This window comes from Carcharodon carcharias, chromosome 5, assembly GCF_017639515.1.
Source record: "Carcharodon carcharias isolate sCarCar2 chromosome 5, sCarCar2.pri, whole genome shotgun sequence".
In the NCBI taxonomy this organism is placed as follows: domain Eukaryota; kingdom Metazoa; phylum Chordata; class Chondrichthyes; order Lamniformes; family Lamnidae; genus Carcharodon; species Carcharodon carcharias.
This window is the reverse complement of record NC_054471.1, coordinates 49,566,596-49,585,967: the sequence shown is the minus strand read 5'-3', so window position 1 is coordinate 49,585,967 and position 19,372 is coordinate 49,566,596. Positions and strand designations below refer to the sequence as shown.

At 41.5% G+C, this 19,372-nt stretch overlaps 1 protein-coding gene across 1 annotated transcript in view; it reads right to left on the bottom strand.

The window, feature by feature from the left end:
- The window catches only part of scml4 (Scm polycomb group protein like 4), a 233,000-nt gene that overhangs the window by 161,160 nt on the left and 52,468 nt on the right, over positions 1 to 19,372 (bottom strand). The window contains 1 exon segment of the mRNA XM_041187345.1: positions 1,085 to 1,332. Coding sequence (XP_041043279.1) covers positions 1,085 to 1,332 — 248 coding nt within the window.

Below are 19,372 nucleotides of genomic sequence, written 5' to 3'. Positions count from 1 at the left end.
TATTTGTAGCAAATATACAAACGTGTTCTTTACAGATAGCACATAGGGAAAATTTTCCTCTGTAACGCCAATGTCTCGTTTGATCCATAGACAAGCTGTCTATTTTTTCTTGGCTTTACTATCAGTGAAGTTCATAATACAAGGTGATACGGTGAGGCATTTCTTTATTAAGCCACAGCAATCAAACAAGATCTAAAGACCTGAGTTCTGTGCAATATTGAAAGCTTTCATGTTTTTTTGGTTGTTGCAGAAACACAGTGGAACGGTTAAGGCTGACAGTCTCTGAAAATTAAAATACCCTGTTTCCTTAGTAACAAGTATGAGAGAGATCATTAATATGCATACACAGAATGGAGAAAAAATATTAACAGGTTTATCCTGACGAACCTCATAAAGTCGCTGCCCTCTACTGTCACCTCTTTTTATTCAGATTCTTTGTGAACTGAAGTTACTAGAAAAGTATTATTGCAGTTATTTATTTCATGTTCATTAGAAATTCAGTTTTACTGGGGGTGCAGTGGGGGGGGGTGGTGGAAAGGGGAATTTGATGTGCAACTCAATGCATTATAACTAAAACTCTCTCTTTAAGCATTAGACAAACAATGTTGAGAAAATTATTATAATAATAGCATTCAATCATGACTGAGAACATTATATTTGCCATGAGTACCTAACACCATTTGGTGAGGAATAAAACAACCAATTGATTACAATTTAGCAACCTCATCACAGCTTTTGAATCAACTGGGTCATCCAATGAAATGCATATGTAATCCCTTGTGTAATCCATGCAAATCACAGATTACACCCCGATTTTACTGGTTTGCAAAAGTAATGGATAGTCTTAACAAATCTTGAAAACTTATTTAAATTTAAATGGTGTGCCTTAGCACAACTGAAATTTATGTCATTTCTGGTTTGGTTAAAAAGGAGATTGGAACTTGTCAGCTTAGGTGACAGTTCTTCTTGATACATGCCTGAGTGACTTTACAATACTCAGGCAATTTGCACATGTACAATAGCATCCTTCAGGCTACGGAGATAGCGTAAAGATGCTATTTTGCTGACACTCAACCATATTTACCTTGCTTCCAGGTTTTGGTCCTCTCTTTTTGGGTATTTTCAGTGGTAAGACAATTTTAGAAGGAGCTGCCGCAGCATTCTGCACAGCCAGTTTGAAAGCTGACTGAAGGAGCTCCTGTCTCCGTTTTCTTCCTGGTTTTCTTCCTCTTCGCCCTGGTGTATGCTCTGAAGCCACTTTCATTGCAGACTGCATTTCACTCTCTTCAGATTGTGGTGGCGAGGGAGTAGCAATGCTCTTCAGGATTGCAACTAGAAGAACAGGTGACAAAAAGAGAGAGAGGAAATTAAATGACAGCGAAAAATTACCTAAAAATTTTCACTGCGACTGTTGCAAATTTTTTGTAGTACGTGATAGATTTTTATCCCCTCATTCTTATACTGAGACATCCCTTTTGTCTGTTTACACTATTTTACATATAATATATAGATGTAAATCCATCAAACAAACCAGGTTCATAAAGTAATTACCTGTACATTTTAATAGCGTATGTACTTAAATTACATAAAGCATACAAGCAGATTTTGTTCTACTGTATGTTACTAAACGACTACTTTTTAAGCCAAAAATTGCAACCATGCAGACAAACCATTTACTAGTTCTTATTACCTGGTTAGCTAGACTACAACATTAAACCTCTAAAGTAGCCGAGGCAGGAACACACTTATTGCACAGGCACAATAAACTGACAAAACCCATCTTTGCAATGCTTCTCGTTGTAAACTAAGACTCCAGCAGCCTAGTGTTCCAGCTGCAAACATCTCATTAAACTAATGCATTCAGGGCAGAGCAGAAACTCGATTTGCCATGGCTACAACAGTGAATTTCCATTACGATGACAGCTTAAACCACATCATGTCCGGAAACCAACCAACCCTGTGCTTTCAGAAAAGAAAAAAAAACATATTACATGCAGAAAATGAAGTCTGCATGCGGTATATCTTCCTTCCTCTCAATCAGCTCAACAAGGAAATATACTGTCAAGAGAGAGGAGAGAAAAAACACATTTTTAAAAAGAATATTAAATAAAGAAAACAAATGTAGAACACAACCCACAAAAAAATAAATCAGATTTGTGGCTATGAATTAACACAAGATAAAACGTTATGTATTCTGCATCCTTTATTTCCTTATGACTTGAGATGGAATAACATAGAATTTCAAATTATTGTTTTTTTCTCCGCAACTCTCTCCTGTTGTTTTAACGTTCGCTGAAGCACGCTGTTTCATGCTACTTGAAACACAATGGTTCTCAATCAGGCATTTTTCTAGTGTTACTCTTTCAGGCTACCCTATTTGGACCTCCTCCACTGTTTCCATGGAAACCACACTGAAAATGTCAAGTCAGCACTCCACCGTCTGTCACTAACATAACTTGCCCTCCCATTCACATATGGGAAGCTTAATGTGTGGCAACACATCTTCACAGGCTCACACAACAGTGGGCAGCACTACGGGGTTAAATGAGCGACAAGATTCCCTCGAAGGTTCACAGAAAGTTACAAGTGAAGCGACTGAGCCCAGTGCCTGTCAGATTGTCATATCAGAGTAACCAAAATGGTGAGAATCAACTCTTGAGAGGCAGCTGCTCTGCATGGGAAGAAAAACCCTTAATGCTGACTTAATTTTGACCTTGTGAACTTCAGCAGGAACATTTTAGAGCTACAAATAGCACTACATATTTAACCTTTCTCAGTGTCAGAGCATTGTGTCATCGGTAAATAAGGGATTCCGTTGCAATGTAATCTATAAATGCAACATTTGTAAAATATAATTTGACTGCAAACACTCCAAATTATGGCATTTAATTAATATGTAATATCTTCTTTTTAAATAAAGAGTGTAGTTTTATTACTATTACACCAAGGAAGGTGGGTTGAGTTATGTGACATTGGACCCCCTGCTAACTTTTGACACCTGGCCTGAAGTGTACAGCATCCTGTGACAGTGCTGTATAAATAACAAGTTGTGCCCAATTCCTCCCAATTTTTTCCCCTAAATGTCTTGTCGCCTCATGCTGAAGAACTCATGCTGGTGGGGGCGGAGTGGGGACAGTGGCACTGGTGGGAAGGTAAGCTACGGAGGACTTCAGTTTAGTGACCAATCTCTGTGCACACATGACATTTTCAGCCAGGGTTGCAGGCTAGCAATCAAGAGCAAGAACTCTGGCTAATGTTTCTCTCCTCCTAGAGTAGGGACAGTGGGGCTAACTGCAATGCAGGCAACCACCTCCTATTGCACAACCATGGTGGCGGGGGGAGCAGGAAGAGTAAACACAAGGGGTAGAACTTTCCCCCCATTGGGGTGGTTGTGTGCGGTTGGGAGGGCGCGAACCCGATCGGCGTCCCCAATCGGGTCCGCATCGCCAGCTTAATGCACGCCCGGAAGCACTGAGTGCTCCCTGTGCGGGCAGGGGGAGGTGTTCCCTGAGTCAGGAGTGCGCTCTTTCATGCATGTGCGCAAAAGAGCGCAGAAATCACCCTGAGACACAGAGCTGCCTCAGGGAGATTAGTTTCAAGTGTAGTAAAGTGTTGTAAACATTTTTATGACATGTCCCCTCATGTGAAACTGTCACATGTGCTGGGACATGTGCATTAATTTTAATTAAAATTTTAAATCATTCATGAAGCCTCATCCCGCCCACGGATGAGGTTCCATGAAAAATGCGAAGGCCACCTGGGCTCTTCGCCTGCCCGCCGAGCTTAAGGTTGGACGGGCAGCTTTCTCAATAGGCTTAATTCGTTCATTAATGGCCTTAACAGGCCTTGGACAGTTCGGCGGTGTGCAGCCGACTCGGCTGCGCGCCCGCCGAACTGAAAATCTAAATGATGTGCAGTGACATCGGGACGCATGCCCGACATCCCCCTGCCTCATTTTACACCTCGGCAAGCGGGCCCCGCCCCCGCTCACCGAGCCAAAGATTCGGCCCAAGATCACACCAGTCACACAAAGTCAGAGCAACCAGTAGTGGAGCAGAATGGTTAACTACAGGGAAATAATTGTTGGTGACTCCAGTTGTATTGTGTGCAAATATAAACAATATATTTAACAGTTTCAGTAGGGAGGAAAAATAATATGGGTGAAGGCACATTGGTTGAGGGCTTTCTAAAGCTGCAGTTGGGATCATGTGAAGTCATCCTCATTAAGAGCTTCTGAATCACTGCTTCACCACACTTAGTGATGGCTTTCATTGCACCCCTTTTACACATACGTTAGGTAGACATAAGTGGTGTACAATTGTCACAAGCCAGGGTTGCAACCTCTACCACCAAAGCCTATATTTATCACATTTTTAATCTGGGTATTCTTGGATTCTATTTGCATGTAGGGTTGCATGTGGCAATAAATGATACTTTGACTTTGAACCAATCTTGCTATTTGGGAATACCCAGTGCCCTCTTGTTATTGCCAGTTGTCCATTGGGAATACGAAGCAATGCTCTGTGTCACTTGCTTTACATGTGTGCAGATTGAAGATTAACTGATATTACTTGTATCCGCTATTGCAGGCTGGAATGAGCCAGAAGCAAAAATAAATCCAATGTTATAGTGACCGGCAATGCTGCTCCTGCCCTGTGGCTTGGTTGCAGGTCTGCTTGCAACATGTGAGTCATTGCCTCTACATGCTTTGCTCCTGTCTAACTAAAGCACAAGAATGTTCACCTAAGTACCAGTTGGAAGGGGAGGCACAGTCCCCTTATGGTGTACCTACATTCTTCCTTCTCTTCTTTACCCGAATAAGAAAACAACCCCCTTCACACACATTTAAAATAACAGAAAAATCACCAAGCAATGGGGGTGGTGGGGGGGGGAGGTGTGAGAAATTAGCATTTAAGAATTGCAACGATACATTGCTAGTTATCTCTTTATAGTCCTGAGTAGTACAAAGCACAGTCCAGCAACTCTGGATCCTCAGTTTATTTGGGTGAAATTAAGCAGCTGCATAACTTCTGGCATCAAGGCTGCAAAATAACATTCCTCCCCCACGTGATAATATTATAATGAAGCTGCCACCTATCACTGGAAGGGGTTTCAGTCACCAGGAATTATCCCAATCGGAAATTTCTAGACGCCAAATGTGTGGAAATTCAGCATCATTGGTCTCTGTCCACTTTCAACGGCATTATGCCCAGTTTGTGCCAAATTATAAGCCATAATGGAATCTAAAATTGGCCACTATGGCTTTATTTTTGTGATTAAAAAGTCTTTTACTCTGATTTACAGAGTCAGCTACTATGGTGCAATGATATAAGCACAATGCAACCAGAGAGTGCATAAGTTCAATGCTTGGAATTCCTCGCACAGTGAACCTTGATCTTGGTGCAATGTCAGAGGAGAAAGAGCATTTAATCTGGCACTTTTTGCCAGACAAAGGATAGCGTAGAGCTAGGAAAAGTGATGACTTTGATTCCATGCCCTATTGATCATACCATAGACTATGTAAGTGAGTTTTATGCTTCTCTATTTTTCCAGTAGGTTGTGCGGAAGGAGAAAGTGTCAGCTTTAACCCATACAGACTGAGAGAGGTGAGTGTAGATCTGGGGAAGATTGATCAGTCTTAGTTTTGCCCAAATCTCCTAACAGTGGATAATGCAGAGAATTTTTTTAACTGCATAATGAAGGAACAAATGATACATTACAGAGTGATCTGGTGATTGATTCAAGACCGTGGCTGGAGAAGGTAACAACTAGACAATAGTTGCTCATGCAGAGGTAAAGAGGGGGGTGGAATTGGAGTTTGCTTTGGCATTCATAGTTTTCAAATCTGACTGAAGAGACAGATTGAAACACTTACTTTTATAAAGTAAATAAAAACAAGCCACTTCCAGTGACAGAAGGAAGGATAACCAGAAGGCTATTTAAGGTGACTAGCAAAGAATAGAGGTGAGATTGGGGGAAAAAAATTGCACAGCAAATTATGATGATCTGGAATACATTATCTGAAAGGGCAGAAGTAGATCCAATGATAACTTTCAAAAGGGATTGGGATAAATAGTTGAAAAGGAAAGTTTTCTGGACTGTAGGGAAAGAGCAGGGGATTGGCAATAATTGGATAGCTCTTTCCATGAGCCAGTAAAGGCACAGTGGGCCAAATGGCCTCCTGTGTCGCATTGCACTATGATGGCCAGAGGCCTGAAAGCAGGTTGCCCACTCTATTAGGGAATTCTGCATGGACAGGAAGGATGTAAAAGAAAAGATGAAAATCTAAATCAGAGATGTACAAAAATGAATAGAATGAAATTGCTCACCACTCCTTTAGCCAAATGCAGTTAGTTTTTGCAACTTCCCCTATAGCTAAAGCTTAAAAAGAATGCAGCAAAATGGGGCTCAGGTACAGATTGCCAAAAGTGGAGGACATGTTGGCAAAACTGTTAAAAAATAAATAAAGCACCGGGGTTCCTAGGTTGGCAAATTCCTCAAATATGCTCCCACTCCACCATTATTACTTGGGCAGAAACTTGTTAACACTCATGAACGATGTTTCCACCATACTTGCTATGAAGTAACACTGGAGGAATGGGAGCAGCTCAGAGGGAATTTCCTGACCATAGTTTTTATCAATAGGGACATCAAATACAAAAAAGTGGTAAATGTTAAATCTATACAAATCATTTCTTACCACTGCAGTGCCTACATTTGGAGTGCCCTACTGAAGGAAGGATCCATGACTATGGCAAAGCGATGCTTTACTTACTAAAAGAAACTGGAGCTCTTTGCATTAGAACAGAGAGGTTTAAGAGAAGAGCTGTGTGAGGTGCTCAAAATTAAGAAAGGGTTTGAGAAGGTAAATAGGAAAAATTATTTCCACTGATGTTTACCAAAGAATGAAGGGAGATGTTGAGTTTTTTTAATATAAAATGCAGAGGGTTATTAAGATACGGAATGACCTAATAGAAACAATGGTGGAAGCAGAATCTATAAAAGCTTTTAAAATACAAATGGGATAAAAAATTTGAAAAAGCAAAATATAAGTTGGCACAGCCACAATGACCTCCTTCTGTGCTGTAAAATTCTATAATTGTCAAATAATCTAAAATTTGTGCAAAATATGTGCAAAAGAATACTATGCATTTTCATATTTATCACAACAAGCAGGAGGTTAATCAATAAAAAATAATCAGGTTTTCTGCTACATAACATCCTGGCTGAAAATTGTGAGGGAAAAAAATCAATTGCTACGTTACAATGTTTCGACAGTGAACTTTGCTCATTTTATCATTCATTTTTGATAAATTCAAACTCAATGTGCTGCCACTATAAAAAAAAATTGGGCAGAATTGTCCTATATTTGCAGCAAGTGTGGTTACCTGGCTGGAAAAAAGTCATTTTACCCACCAGCTACAATGGTGGTTTTCACGCTGCATCGTCCCATTCCCACCTCTTAATTATGCAGCCACAGGAAACACGCTGTCTCGCTGGTGGGCGGCTTTTGACTTGCCCGCCATGCCGTTACCTCACCGCTTTCTCACACAGTGCACCATATTGAAACTGCAGCTACATGCACACTTCTCAATGTTTGCAGGAGGGTACCAGTGAAGACATGGCCCCAAAGGTCAAAAAGCCTACAGCCCCCCCAATTCAGTGATGTATCCTGGGACACCTTCTGGACACAGCAGAGGCCAGCCACGATGTCCTCTACCCCCACTCTGGATGAAGGAGGCCCATCAGTCTCACCACTCCAGCTTGGGAGGTGTTGGCAGAGGTGGTCAGTGCCAATGCTGCACACAAGAGGTTGGCCATCCAGTGCAGAAAATGGATGAATGATCTCATCTGTGCTACCAGGGTAAGGCAGCCATCTCATCACTTTAAACACACACACTCACAAGCTCATCACACATTCACTGGCATCTCACTCACTGCCAGCTCAAGGGACATCACCACTTGCGCTCTCACACACACCCTCACATCACCATCTGGCCTCATCTCCTCTGGACACTGCCTTATCAGCCCTCATCATCTTGAGGCCACTTGCACAGATCAATATGTGCCCCCACACACACGCTGAGATATCCCCCTTCCCCAGTACAGCCCTCACCCTGCACCCTTTACCCTTGCCTGAGGACATTTCTCCCCGCTCCCCAAGCAAGACCTTGCCCTGCAGCCATTGGAAAGCCACCCCGCCTTACAGCTGGTCTGGTAGGTAGAAGCCTCCCCGTGAGCCCACTAAAAGTGCTGTGGTGCTGTCTGTGAAGCCTGGCGCTGATGACTGCGAGTGCTGCCTGAAGCAAGGTAGACAAACAAACCTTCAAGTCCAGAGTGAAGCGCAGCTCGCCAGCTGCATGTTGCTTATGTACAGTTGTCAAACACATTGGTGTGCAACCATGCCGATGTGCTCAGGTGATTCTGGCAAGCAGGACTTATAATGAGATGCTAAAGTATTGAAATTAGGTTCCTAACGTGTGGTGGCGGGAAAAGAGGCCCACCATTGACGGGCGGAGCGGACAACCACAAACTGGTTTCAGGGTGGCGTGAAACCGATTTTTGGCCTTCTCGCCATATTGTTCCCCCCAGCCCACCATAACGTCTGATGCCAACAGTGCCGGATAATTCCAGCCTATGTATTTTTTAATGTGCTACCAGATACTATGGATTCCCAATTAGTATCCATTAGGCTTGTGAACTCATTCACCAGAAACTAAATTAATATTGCATCCAACTAAATACTATGAAGATTCTTTTAGAAATGGAAGGATCTTTTCCCCCCTAGTTTTTGTTTTTGTTGTCCTTCATCCCCGCCATCACACTGCATCTTTCAACTGAGAAATAACACAAGTCTTCTGGCTAAGGCTATGCCAAACCGTAGATGTACCAAAACCTACCCAGGGGAGCAACCTCCATGTAATATTTCCTTTTCTTCTTCTGTCAGATGCTGCTCTCCACTTGGAAAGGACATTGTGCGAGAACAACAGGTAGAATGTTTCAGCATAGCAACTTAACCTGTCAACCCAGAAGTAAATACAAATCTTTTACCATGTCGTGGGGTGGGGTGGGGGGGTGGGAGTTAAATGTAAAAGGCTGCTTTGCAAAAGGGTCCAGTACATTAGCCAAAACCGATAAATTTGAAATGATAGAAAAATAATAGTTTTCTGATATTTAGTCAGAACACTAAACATACTTTCCTTGCAAGGTGTCGCATCAATTTCCATCTCCCCACTGAATGTGTAGCAGTGTAAACGGCCCCTGTGCCCATTCAAACCTGATCCTTGTACCACTCTTACAAATCTTTTGCGTGGTAGTCCCATGACAAAGGTTAGGGCATGAGGTTATGATGGGAAGGGAAAGAGAAGCTTTTAGCAGGTACAAGGGAAGCAAATCAGCGGAGGCATTAATGGAGTACCGAAAGTGCAGGGTGGAGCTTAAGAAAGCAATTAGGAGAGCAAAGGGAGTATGAGAAAGCTCTGGCTGGTAAAAGTGTGGAAAATGCCAAGATATTCTATAAGGATATCAATGGGAAGAGGATAACCAGGGAAAGAGTAGGGTCCATAAGAGACCAAGGGAGCAATCTATGGGTGGAGCCAGAGAACATTGCTGGAGTGTTGAACAAATACTTCACATCCATCTTCACTCAAGAGAATGAGGATGAAGGTATCGAACTCGGGGAGAGAGACTGCGAGGTTCTTAAGCAAATTGATATAGGGAGTGACAAGGTATTGAAGGTGTTGGCAGGCTTAAAAGTGGACAAATCTCCAGGTCCAGATGACTTGTGTCCCAGACTGCTGTGGGAGGCAAGGGAGGAGATCGCAGGGACTCTGACCCAAATTTTTAATTCTTCTCTGGCCATGGGGGAGGTGCCAGAGGACTGGAGAACAGCTAATGTGGTTCCGCTATTTAAGAAGGGTTGTAGAGATAAGGCAGGGAACTATAGGCCAGTGAGTCTCATGTCAGGGGTAGGGAAACTATTGGAGAAAATTCTGAAGGAGAGAATCTATCTCCACTTGGAGAGGCAAGGTTTGATCAGGGATAGTCAGCATTGACTTTGTCAGAGGGAGGTCACGCCTAACAAATTTGATTGAATTTTTTGAGGAGGTGACCAGGTGTGTAAATGAGGGTAGTGCGGTTGATGTAGTTTATATGGATTTCAGCAAAGCCTTTGACAAGGTCACACATGGGGGACTTATTAAGAAAGCAAATGCACATAGGATACAGGGTAACTTGATAAGGTGGATTCAAAATTCGATTAGTTGTAGGAGACAGAGGGTGATGACAGAAGGATACTTTAGTGACTGGAAGCCAGTGTCCAGTGGTATGCCACAGGGATCTGTGCTCAGTCTCCTATTATTTGTCATTTATATCAACGACATAGATGACAATGTGGAGGGTAGGATTAGTAAGTTTGCGGATGACACAAAGATTGGCCGGGTGGTTAACAGTGAGGTTGAGTGTCTTGGGCTACAGGAAGATATAGACAGGATGGTCAAATGGTCAGATAAGTGGCAGATGGAATTTAACCCTGAAAAGTGTGAGGTGATACACTTTGGAAGGAGTAATTTGACAAGGAAGTATTCAATGAATGGCATGACACTAGGAAGTTCTGAGGAACAAAGGGAACTTGGCGTGTGTGTCCATAGATCTCTGAAGGCAGAGGGGCATGTTAGAGGGGTGGTGAAAAAGGCATATGGGGCACTTGCCTTTATCAATCAAGGCATAGATTACAAAAGTAGTGAGGTTATGTTGAAGTTGTATAGAACCTTAGTGAGGCCACAGCTGGAGTACTGTGTGCAGTTCTGGCCGTCACATTATAGGAAGGATGTGATTGCACTGGAGAGGGTGCAGAGGAGATTCACCAGGATATTGCCTGGGATGAAACATTTAAGTTATGAAGAGGTTGGATAGACTTGGGTTGTTTTCGTTGGAACAGAGAAGACTGAGGGGCGACCTGATCGAGGTGTACAAGATTGTGAGGGGCATGGACAGGGTGGATGGGGAGCAGCTGTTCCCCTTAGTTGAAGAGTCAGTCACAAGGGGACATAAGTTCAAGATGAGGGGAAGGACATTTAGGGGGGATGTGAAGAAAACTTTTTTACCCAGAGGGTGGTGACGGTCTGGAATGCACTGCCTGGGAGGGTGGTGGAGGCGAGTTGCCTCAATCCTTTAAAAAGTACCTGGATGAGCACTTGGCACATCATAACATTCAAGGCTACGGGCCAAGTGCTGGTAAATGGGATTAGGTAGGTAAGTCAGGTGTTTCTCATGTGTCAGTGCAGACTCGATGGGCCGAAGGGCCTCTTCTGCACTGTGAGATTCTGTGATTCTGTGATTTGTGTAGGCAGGTGACAAATAGCCGAATTGGATAGCAAAATGGCTAAAATTAGAACACTGAGAATGGGGTGAAGTGTAGTTTTTCAGGATTTTGGAAGGTAGAAACTGGTGTTCCACAGGACCAGTTCTGGGAGCACTATTATTCATAATTTGTATTAATGGCTGGAATTTTAATGACTAGCAGCTCTCCGGTCCAAGCAGCGCCATCAGGAACGGTGGCTACTGCTGGGACTGCAGTCAGTCCCCCACGAGGACTGTCACTGGAGGCCAGATTCCTTGGCATATGGGACGGTTTTACCAGGGCCAGTCAGGCAGGCCTCGACGAGGGAGCCACGATTGGATGTCCAGGGTGGGGAACAAGCAGGGGGGGAGATAACCGTTGTTGGGGGGTGGGGGGCGTCTCTTAACTGGAGCAAACACTCCTCCCAGTCTGTAACCAGGCCGCCAGGGTTTAGCTGGCAGCCTCACCAAGTGGTGTGGCAACACCCTGTTGCTGCTAAAATACTAGTTGTGGTGAGAGGAGGCCCTTATGTGGCCATTGATTGGTAACTTAAGGACATCCGTTGGCTCGAGAGCAGATGCCACTTGACATCTACCCCACTGCTGGTAAAATGACAGCAGCGGCAGGAATGCAATGGGTATGTGCCCCCACCATCGCTACTAATTTTACACCTCTCCTCATCTGCTAGTCCACTCCTGTGGGGGGCATAAAATTCTGGCCAATGATTTGGGTTTAAGAGGAGCTAAGTGATGGTAAATGGAATTAAGTAGGTAGGTCAGGTGTTTCTCATGTGTTGGTGTAGACTCGATTGGCCGAAGGGCCTCTTCTGCACTGTGTGATTCTGTGATTCTGTGAATTAACTCATTATAAAAATTTACCTGTGAAATGTGGGGTGATGCACATTGGCAGAAAAAAATAGAAACACCAATCACATATTAGAAAACAATAAACTGAAGGGATCAGAAGAGCAAAGGAGTCCAGGGATCTCGAATATTGCTGAAAAGAGAGACATGTTGCTGTAGCTTTTCATTTTGCGCTCATCAGGACAAATGCAAGAATGCCAAATTTCAAATAATAACAATAATTTCTACTATAGGAGAAAAGTGTGCTGATTCACTGACAAGCCAACTCTGATTGGCTGAGGCATTATCCTGGAGAAAGCAATGGGGAACTACAGGCTTGTCATGCTTCCAGGTTAATCTTCAATAGTGCAAGACTTGGATATATTCCTTCAGTTTGCAAAGAACAGGTCCCTGCATATGAATGCCTGTCATTTCTAGCAAATGTAAATGAGCTATTTTACGAACTTGACTGATTATGTTAAATTGGTTGTCGGTGTAGCCATTAGCACTGTCAGGATTGTTCAGAAAGTGCTGCCCAATCACAGAATCACATGTAACAGTAGTTGCTTTGTTTTGGGGTTTGCAAGTGCGAGCTAGTTGAGTACTGTCTGCACTCTGTTTATTATGAACAGCTGGAGGGATATGTTATTTGATTCGATTTGATTTGGGACGCACAGCCTTTCAGTGCACAACCGGCACTGAAATTTATACACAATGTTCTTCAATTGTGTGGTAGGCAAAAAGTGTTCAGTCTTTCTCAAATTATCCTGGAAAGGCCAAGTATCTCAAACGTTTGAACAACAGATCAAGCAAACCGTTTTATGCTGCCACTATGCAGTGGCAATGCTCACTGAGACCCGCACTGTATTTTCTTTCTCTTTGAACATATTTTTTATGGCATCATTGTGAGTAACATTATAATTTGAAAATCTACCACCATTGCTTAACATTGTTGTACCTAATGTCAATAGATGTTTAGATGACTTCAAACATTCATTTTCATTCTTAAGGAAGGAATATATAGTTCGTTCTGCACTGTGCACAGGCCCATGATTGTTAATGCTACTTTTTGCTTGATTATGGGAATTTTTTACTTCTGTTGTATATTAATAAGATTAGCAGGAATTGGCAGGGGTAAATTGCTGTTGGCAAAATGGGAGTAACAAGGGTTGTAAATTTCTGCGCAACTTTCTGATTATGGCGCCAGGGAAATTCCAGGCAATGGTGTTTAAATAGTCATTTTGTAGTACAGGACTTAATTATTGCTGAAAAAAAGAGATACTTTTGTCAAAGCTTTTCATCTTGCATTCAACAGGACAATTCGCAAGAAAATACCAATGTCGGGGGGAGCAGCATATTTATACTGTACGAAAAGAGAGTGCTGATTGGTTGGCAAGTGGACTCTGATAGGTGGAGGCATTGGCATGGAGAATGCACCAGTTTTCAGCAATACACAATGGTGTTTTTTAAATTATATCTCTAATCTATTGTTTTTTTTCTTTTGGGGCCTATGCAATTGGTTCTCTTAGTTTATGGTGTCATCTGTACCGTTTGAATTAACTGTCACCTTGTACATAATTGCTGACAGACATCCTGATTTATTACAATGTATTCTCAGCGCTTTTTCATCCAACTTAATGAACTGTTTGAACTGAATAACTCAAGAAGAAAGAAAATGAATCAACAGGCCCTGTAGGAGAGTCCTGGTTCTTTAAATCTCTCTTAAAACTGTCAGGATATGTTAGCTGGCATTCAAACTAATAGAGAGAATAATGTAGTCATCAGATTCATGCATCTCAAAGCTAATCTGAGCTGTAGGGGTCTTGTATACTATGTATAATTAACCACGATTTTTGTCTACTTTCATTGCAGGCAAGACAAAAGTAATGTAGATTGGATTGGCAAATGGATCAGGTGCTGTCTATACCTGATAAAGGGCTAAAATGAGAGTTCTAGTTTCCTCCCTCATTGGGTCTTATCTTTAGCTCATTGTGAGAGCCAACATGCAAAGCATGGTTTGAAGCTGCACAGAACAACACCAAGCTTCAGAAGACCTTGAAAAGTGACCAATCAACCAATCCGAGGGCTTGATGGGCAGCCAAAAACCTATTGATATTTACAACATGTTCAATGTTTCAGGTTCGTTAGTGGGAAGTGAAACTTTAATGCATGAACAAATTTAACAACTACATCAACCTACATGTAGAAAAATCGACCAGTAAACAATTCTGAGGCAAATTGTAAGGAATTGTTTTGGGGGTGGAGGGAGCAGGATGGTGATTGAGATACAAGCCTATAGCTTTAATAATTATTCTTTGAACAAATGCTTTCAATGTGATCTCTGAGAGCAATTTTTTTCAAACCGTCTGGCATTATGGAATTATTGCAAGGTTCACATGTTATTTTTAACTGCCTGAAGCGCGGGTCTTTATAAAAATTAATATGTAGCATCACAGTAAATAATGTATGTTATGTTTATGTCATTTTATGCTCTTATTTGATGGCCTGTTCCAACAATTTTACAGGAAGGAGTCTTTATAAATATATTTCTTCCCCATGGGTTTAATAAGTAGATCAACATATCTAAGCAGCTCTTTTCTAACCAGCATTGAGCTGCTACAGCCTTCTGCACAGTGCCAGATCGGACGTCAAAGAACTGAAGCATAAAAACTTGCTAAGAGCTTTCTAAATAGCTTTGTTCTTTAATTATATAACTGTTATGCAGGAACATGGGTTTGCATTAATGTAGTAAGTAGAGGCACTTGCCTTTATGCTGTAAACTGAGGGTAGGCAGGAGTTACATATATGTTGGACCACATTTTCATCTGTGTTAACTTCTACAAAAAGCATGGATGTGCCAGAAACAAAACAACAAAATGAGTGGAAAGCAGTAATAAATTTTTTAATTGTACCGTTACTCTCTTACTTTCATCAGAAAATGCTTGGCATGTTAAAAACTATTAAGCATTTGTTAAAAGCCAATCAAAAGCAAACTCATGCATTATTTAATGGGGGAGGGGGGAATAAGCAAAACAACACTCAGTCATGAATATTAATACACATGGATGCATTTATAGCAGAAAGTATCCATGATGCTTTCAAATGTGGCACAACTCTTTGAAAAGCCGGCTTATTACTGGTTATGTGTTTCAACCATAGCTAATGGCCGCTCTGCCAACTCCATACCCCAGCAGAGAAGAGAAATAAGGCACATTGGTGAATCAAAGCCTTGCTGGAGCAAGTATCTGGCATGCCAAAGCAATGTTAACTTGACAGTGGGAAGCTTTAAATATGTCAAAGAGGTTGACCATACTACAAAAGTATGCTGCATATAATTCTTGTGAACAGGCACCTCACCATGGACTTGAAAGAGAAACAGCAACAAACCATGAAAGACCAGGATGATGATGCTGCACAAAGACATCAGCAGTAAAGCAGTCACTGCATCTGGTGACCCTGGAGTGTGAGGGTCTCATTGTCCAATTCTTCTGGGAAACCCTATCATTATTTATTAGAATCATGGTAGTTTCTTTGTCTGTTTCATTCTTCCTTAGAGCTACATATATTCTATTTGTGTACAAGCTTTTTTTTGTGCACAATGTCAGTCTGCAAGATACATTAATGATTAAATGATTGCATTGATTGTTTCAGTGCAAATTACTTGTGTATTCAATGTGTTTGTTTCTTTAATTTGTCCATTATGATCCTTAAACCTCTCTGCATAAATGTTCTTGATGTGTCTCACTCCTAAATGCTTACCTGGCTGATGGAGAAGGAATGATTGGTTGGCTATTTAGTGAAAGGTTGTGCTGCATGGAAAGTAGAAAGCCAGCAAGTTGCAGTTCTGACTAGCGTTGCTGTACCTGTTTCAGTGCTTAGAGTTTCTCATTGCTTTTGGATGTGGCACCTATGGTCACTGATGTAGGGCAAAGTCTTGGCATAGAACTGCTGCTGATATGAGTACAGCCCTTACATCGAGAACATATCTTCATTGATTTGCATGAGCACAAAACACTTGCTATCTATGAGAGTTCTCAATCTCTCCCTGTGGTTCTCTATTCTCAAGTAAATTGAAGCTGGCTATTCAGTTTCTTGTAGTTTGGACCCCAAATACCCAGAGCAACAATGGAAGCATTCACAAGAGATGTTCCTAATATTATGCCTATGGTCCATATTACTGAAAGTATCACCCCTGCTGCCCTCTGCTCAATGACAGACTGCAGTTAGTCAACTACAAGCAGGCCACCAGGCACTGACATGGAGACAACCAACCGCTCAACATGATCAATGTGCTGTAACATTCTCCATTAGAAAGCAGGTTCACTAAGGCTACATGTTTAGGTAGCCCAGGAGTGGGTGGTTGGCATATTGGATCCCTGCTCTGTACCTGTTTATTTTTATTTGTTCATGGGTTGCGAACATCACTGGATAGGCCAGCATTTATTGCCCATCCCTAATTGACCTTGAGAAGGTGGTGGTGAGCTGCCTTCTTGAACCGCTGCAGTCTATGTGGTGTAGGTACACCCACAGTGTTGTTAGGAAGGGAATTCCAGGATTTTGACCCTGTTATTTCAACAGTCCACTTTTCTGCCACACCTTCCACGCCAAGAAGTGCTTCTCCCTCTGCTTCCTCATTCACTTGACTGTTTATTTGTCACTAAATTCCTCTATCCATTTACTTAATGTTCTGAAGGATGATTCTCTGATGATCGTTACCCTGCAGCTGTGTACTGAATGTCACTCTCCTCTCCTTGATCTGTGAAAACAGTAGATGGGACATTATGAGCATATAAGTATGATTATCCATTTAGGTATTGTATTGTCATTACATGAACCATTAAGAATCAGGCAGTATGTCTGGACATGTCGATATAACATACAGTGTAATTCAAAGAATATACTCACCACTTAGTCTACACGATCGTCAAAGATGCTCAGGTATTTGACAATGTCCCTTCCGAAAAATTACATAATTCTCACTTCCCATTCAGTTAACGTCTTCACCTGAGAAAGTCCACTACTTGTTCCATTTCTTGGCCTTCTAATAATGGTGAATTAAGCATTTAAACCTAATAGCAATGCAGATTCAGAAGGTAAATGAACAATTTGAAAATTCCTTCCTATAATGCATTCTCTTTCCTATTCAGCCTTGTGTAGTGTAACTCATATTAGCTTGCTATTTTCACTTGTAGTAATTTCTGTGCTACCTCTTTCTCCACGTTTCTTGTGCGAGTACAGATTTCCTTTGCAAACCCATATAACAAATACTTCACTTCATCTCCATATTTGGTTTGTACTGCTACTTCACAACAATATTCTTGTCTTACCTTGGTACTGTTTTCCAAAGAGAAGGATATGCTGTTAGAGTTAGCTGAAGAGGGGTGGGAGCTGGTTCACATGGAGTTTAAATGCAGGTATAGATCAGTTGGGCCAAATAGTATATTTCTGTGCTGTAGACTCTGTAATTCTGCGAATCCTATTCCAGACCCCCTGCCTGGTTGACAAAGTCACAGCAGCCATTCCCAAGATCAAATACAGCTTTCTTCCAGCGCAGTTCACCCATCAGACCAAAGAGGATTCTCATGTTTCTCTATGGCACAGTCTACAAAGGCCTTATCAGGTTGGTTCAGTGAAATGAATTTTATGATGGTGTCACTAAGCTACTTCTCCGAAATGTTATGTACTCCACAGCTGCAGTAGCAAACTTTTCTTCAGTTTAATCAGGTTAAGTAGCTCATTAGCTGCACGAGCAGTGCTTATACTGATTATTGTAGCCGCTTTGAGACTGGCAGGTTTGTTACTATTTGCAATAACAAGATCATGTTGCAATAATACGTGTGCCTACCATTTTGATAGTGTGCCATTAAAATCTATGAATAGAAAACATTTAACCCCTTTTATGGACCAGAGCAAAATATGACTCTTGTCTCTCAATCTGCACATGAATGTTTTGAGAGTTTAAATGAAATGCGCACTGAAGTTATATTCCTAACTTTTTTTATGGGGATCTAAGATAACCCACAATTGAATTTAAGATGCTCACATTGATGTCATACTTGTTTAATAACCTTCATCAAAACTGTGGAAAATTACCAAGAGTGAGAGCATGATGGAGGGAATAAAGAGAGGGAGAGAAAGAGCAAACTATCTCAAAAAGGAGCAGATAAAGGTTTCATGTTCTCAAACAAGACAAAAACTACTGGAAAAACTCAGCAGTCTGACAGCATCTGTGGAGAGGAAGACAGAGTTAACGTTTCGAGTCCGTATGACTCTTCATCAGAACAGCCAACAGAATCAGACTCCTCTGATAAAGAGTCATACGGACTCGAAACATTAACTCTGTCTTTCTCTCCACAGATGCTGTCAGACCTGCTGAATTTTTCCAGCAGTTTTTATTTTTGTTTTAGATTGTCAGCATCCGCAGTATTTTGCTTTTATCTTAGTGCTTTCATATTACTCAATGTTGTTTACAAACAGCAGCCATCTCAGTGGCAGCTTTCAATGTTCATCTTTCCTATTGAGTTGATTTTATGCACTTAGTTTGTTCAAGCATGTGAACAGCTAATAGCTGCTATCAAATAAGTTTCAATATTGCCAGTTAGTAATGAGCTATTGATGCATCAAGCCTCCTGTCCAATTACTTGAATGGAAGGCTGATTATATTGTGAATATTCTGTTGGTAAAGGTTTCTTGTACAAAACTTTTTGGAAATGGAGCACAAACATTGAAAGCTATCACTACGATGGCTTCTGTTTATACGCGCAGCACATACACCTCTCACACACTTGAACTAAATAAGTGCATAAAATCAAGTCAATAGGGAAAACAACCCTTCATAATAAACCAAAGGCAACACAATAGAAGCAATGACTTATAATTCTGTTGGTCATGTTAAAACATGGAACAATCATGGAGATCTTGAATATTGCTGAAAAGAGAAACATGTCGCCAAAGCTTTTCGTCTTTGTACTCGTCAGGACAAAAAAAATACAAAATTTCAGCTTCAGAATGTTTCAAATAGAAGCAAATAAGGAACGTACAAAAAGAAAAGTAAATAAAACTATGAGGCACATCAATGCTTGCCCCATCCATTAGATGATGTAACATACCTTCCTAACTGCTACAAAGCTAACTCCGAAAGGATGGAAGAGACCAAAAAACTGTCGCAAATTTCAGCAGCAACACTTGC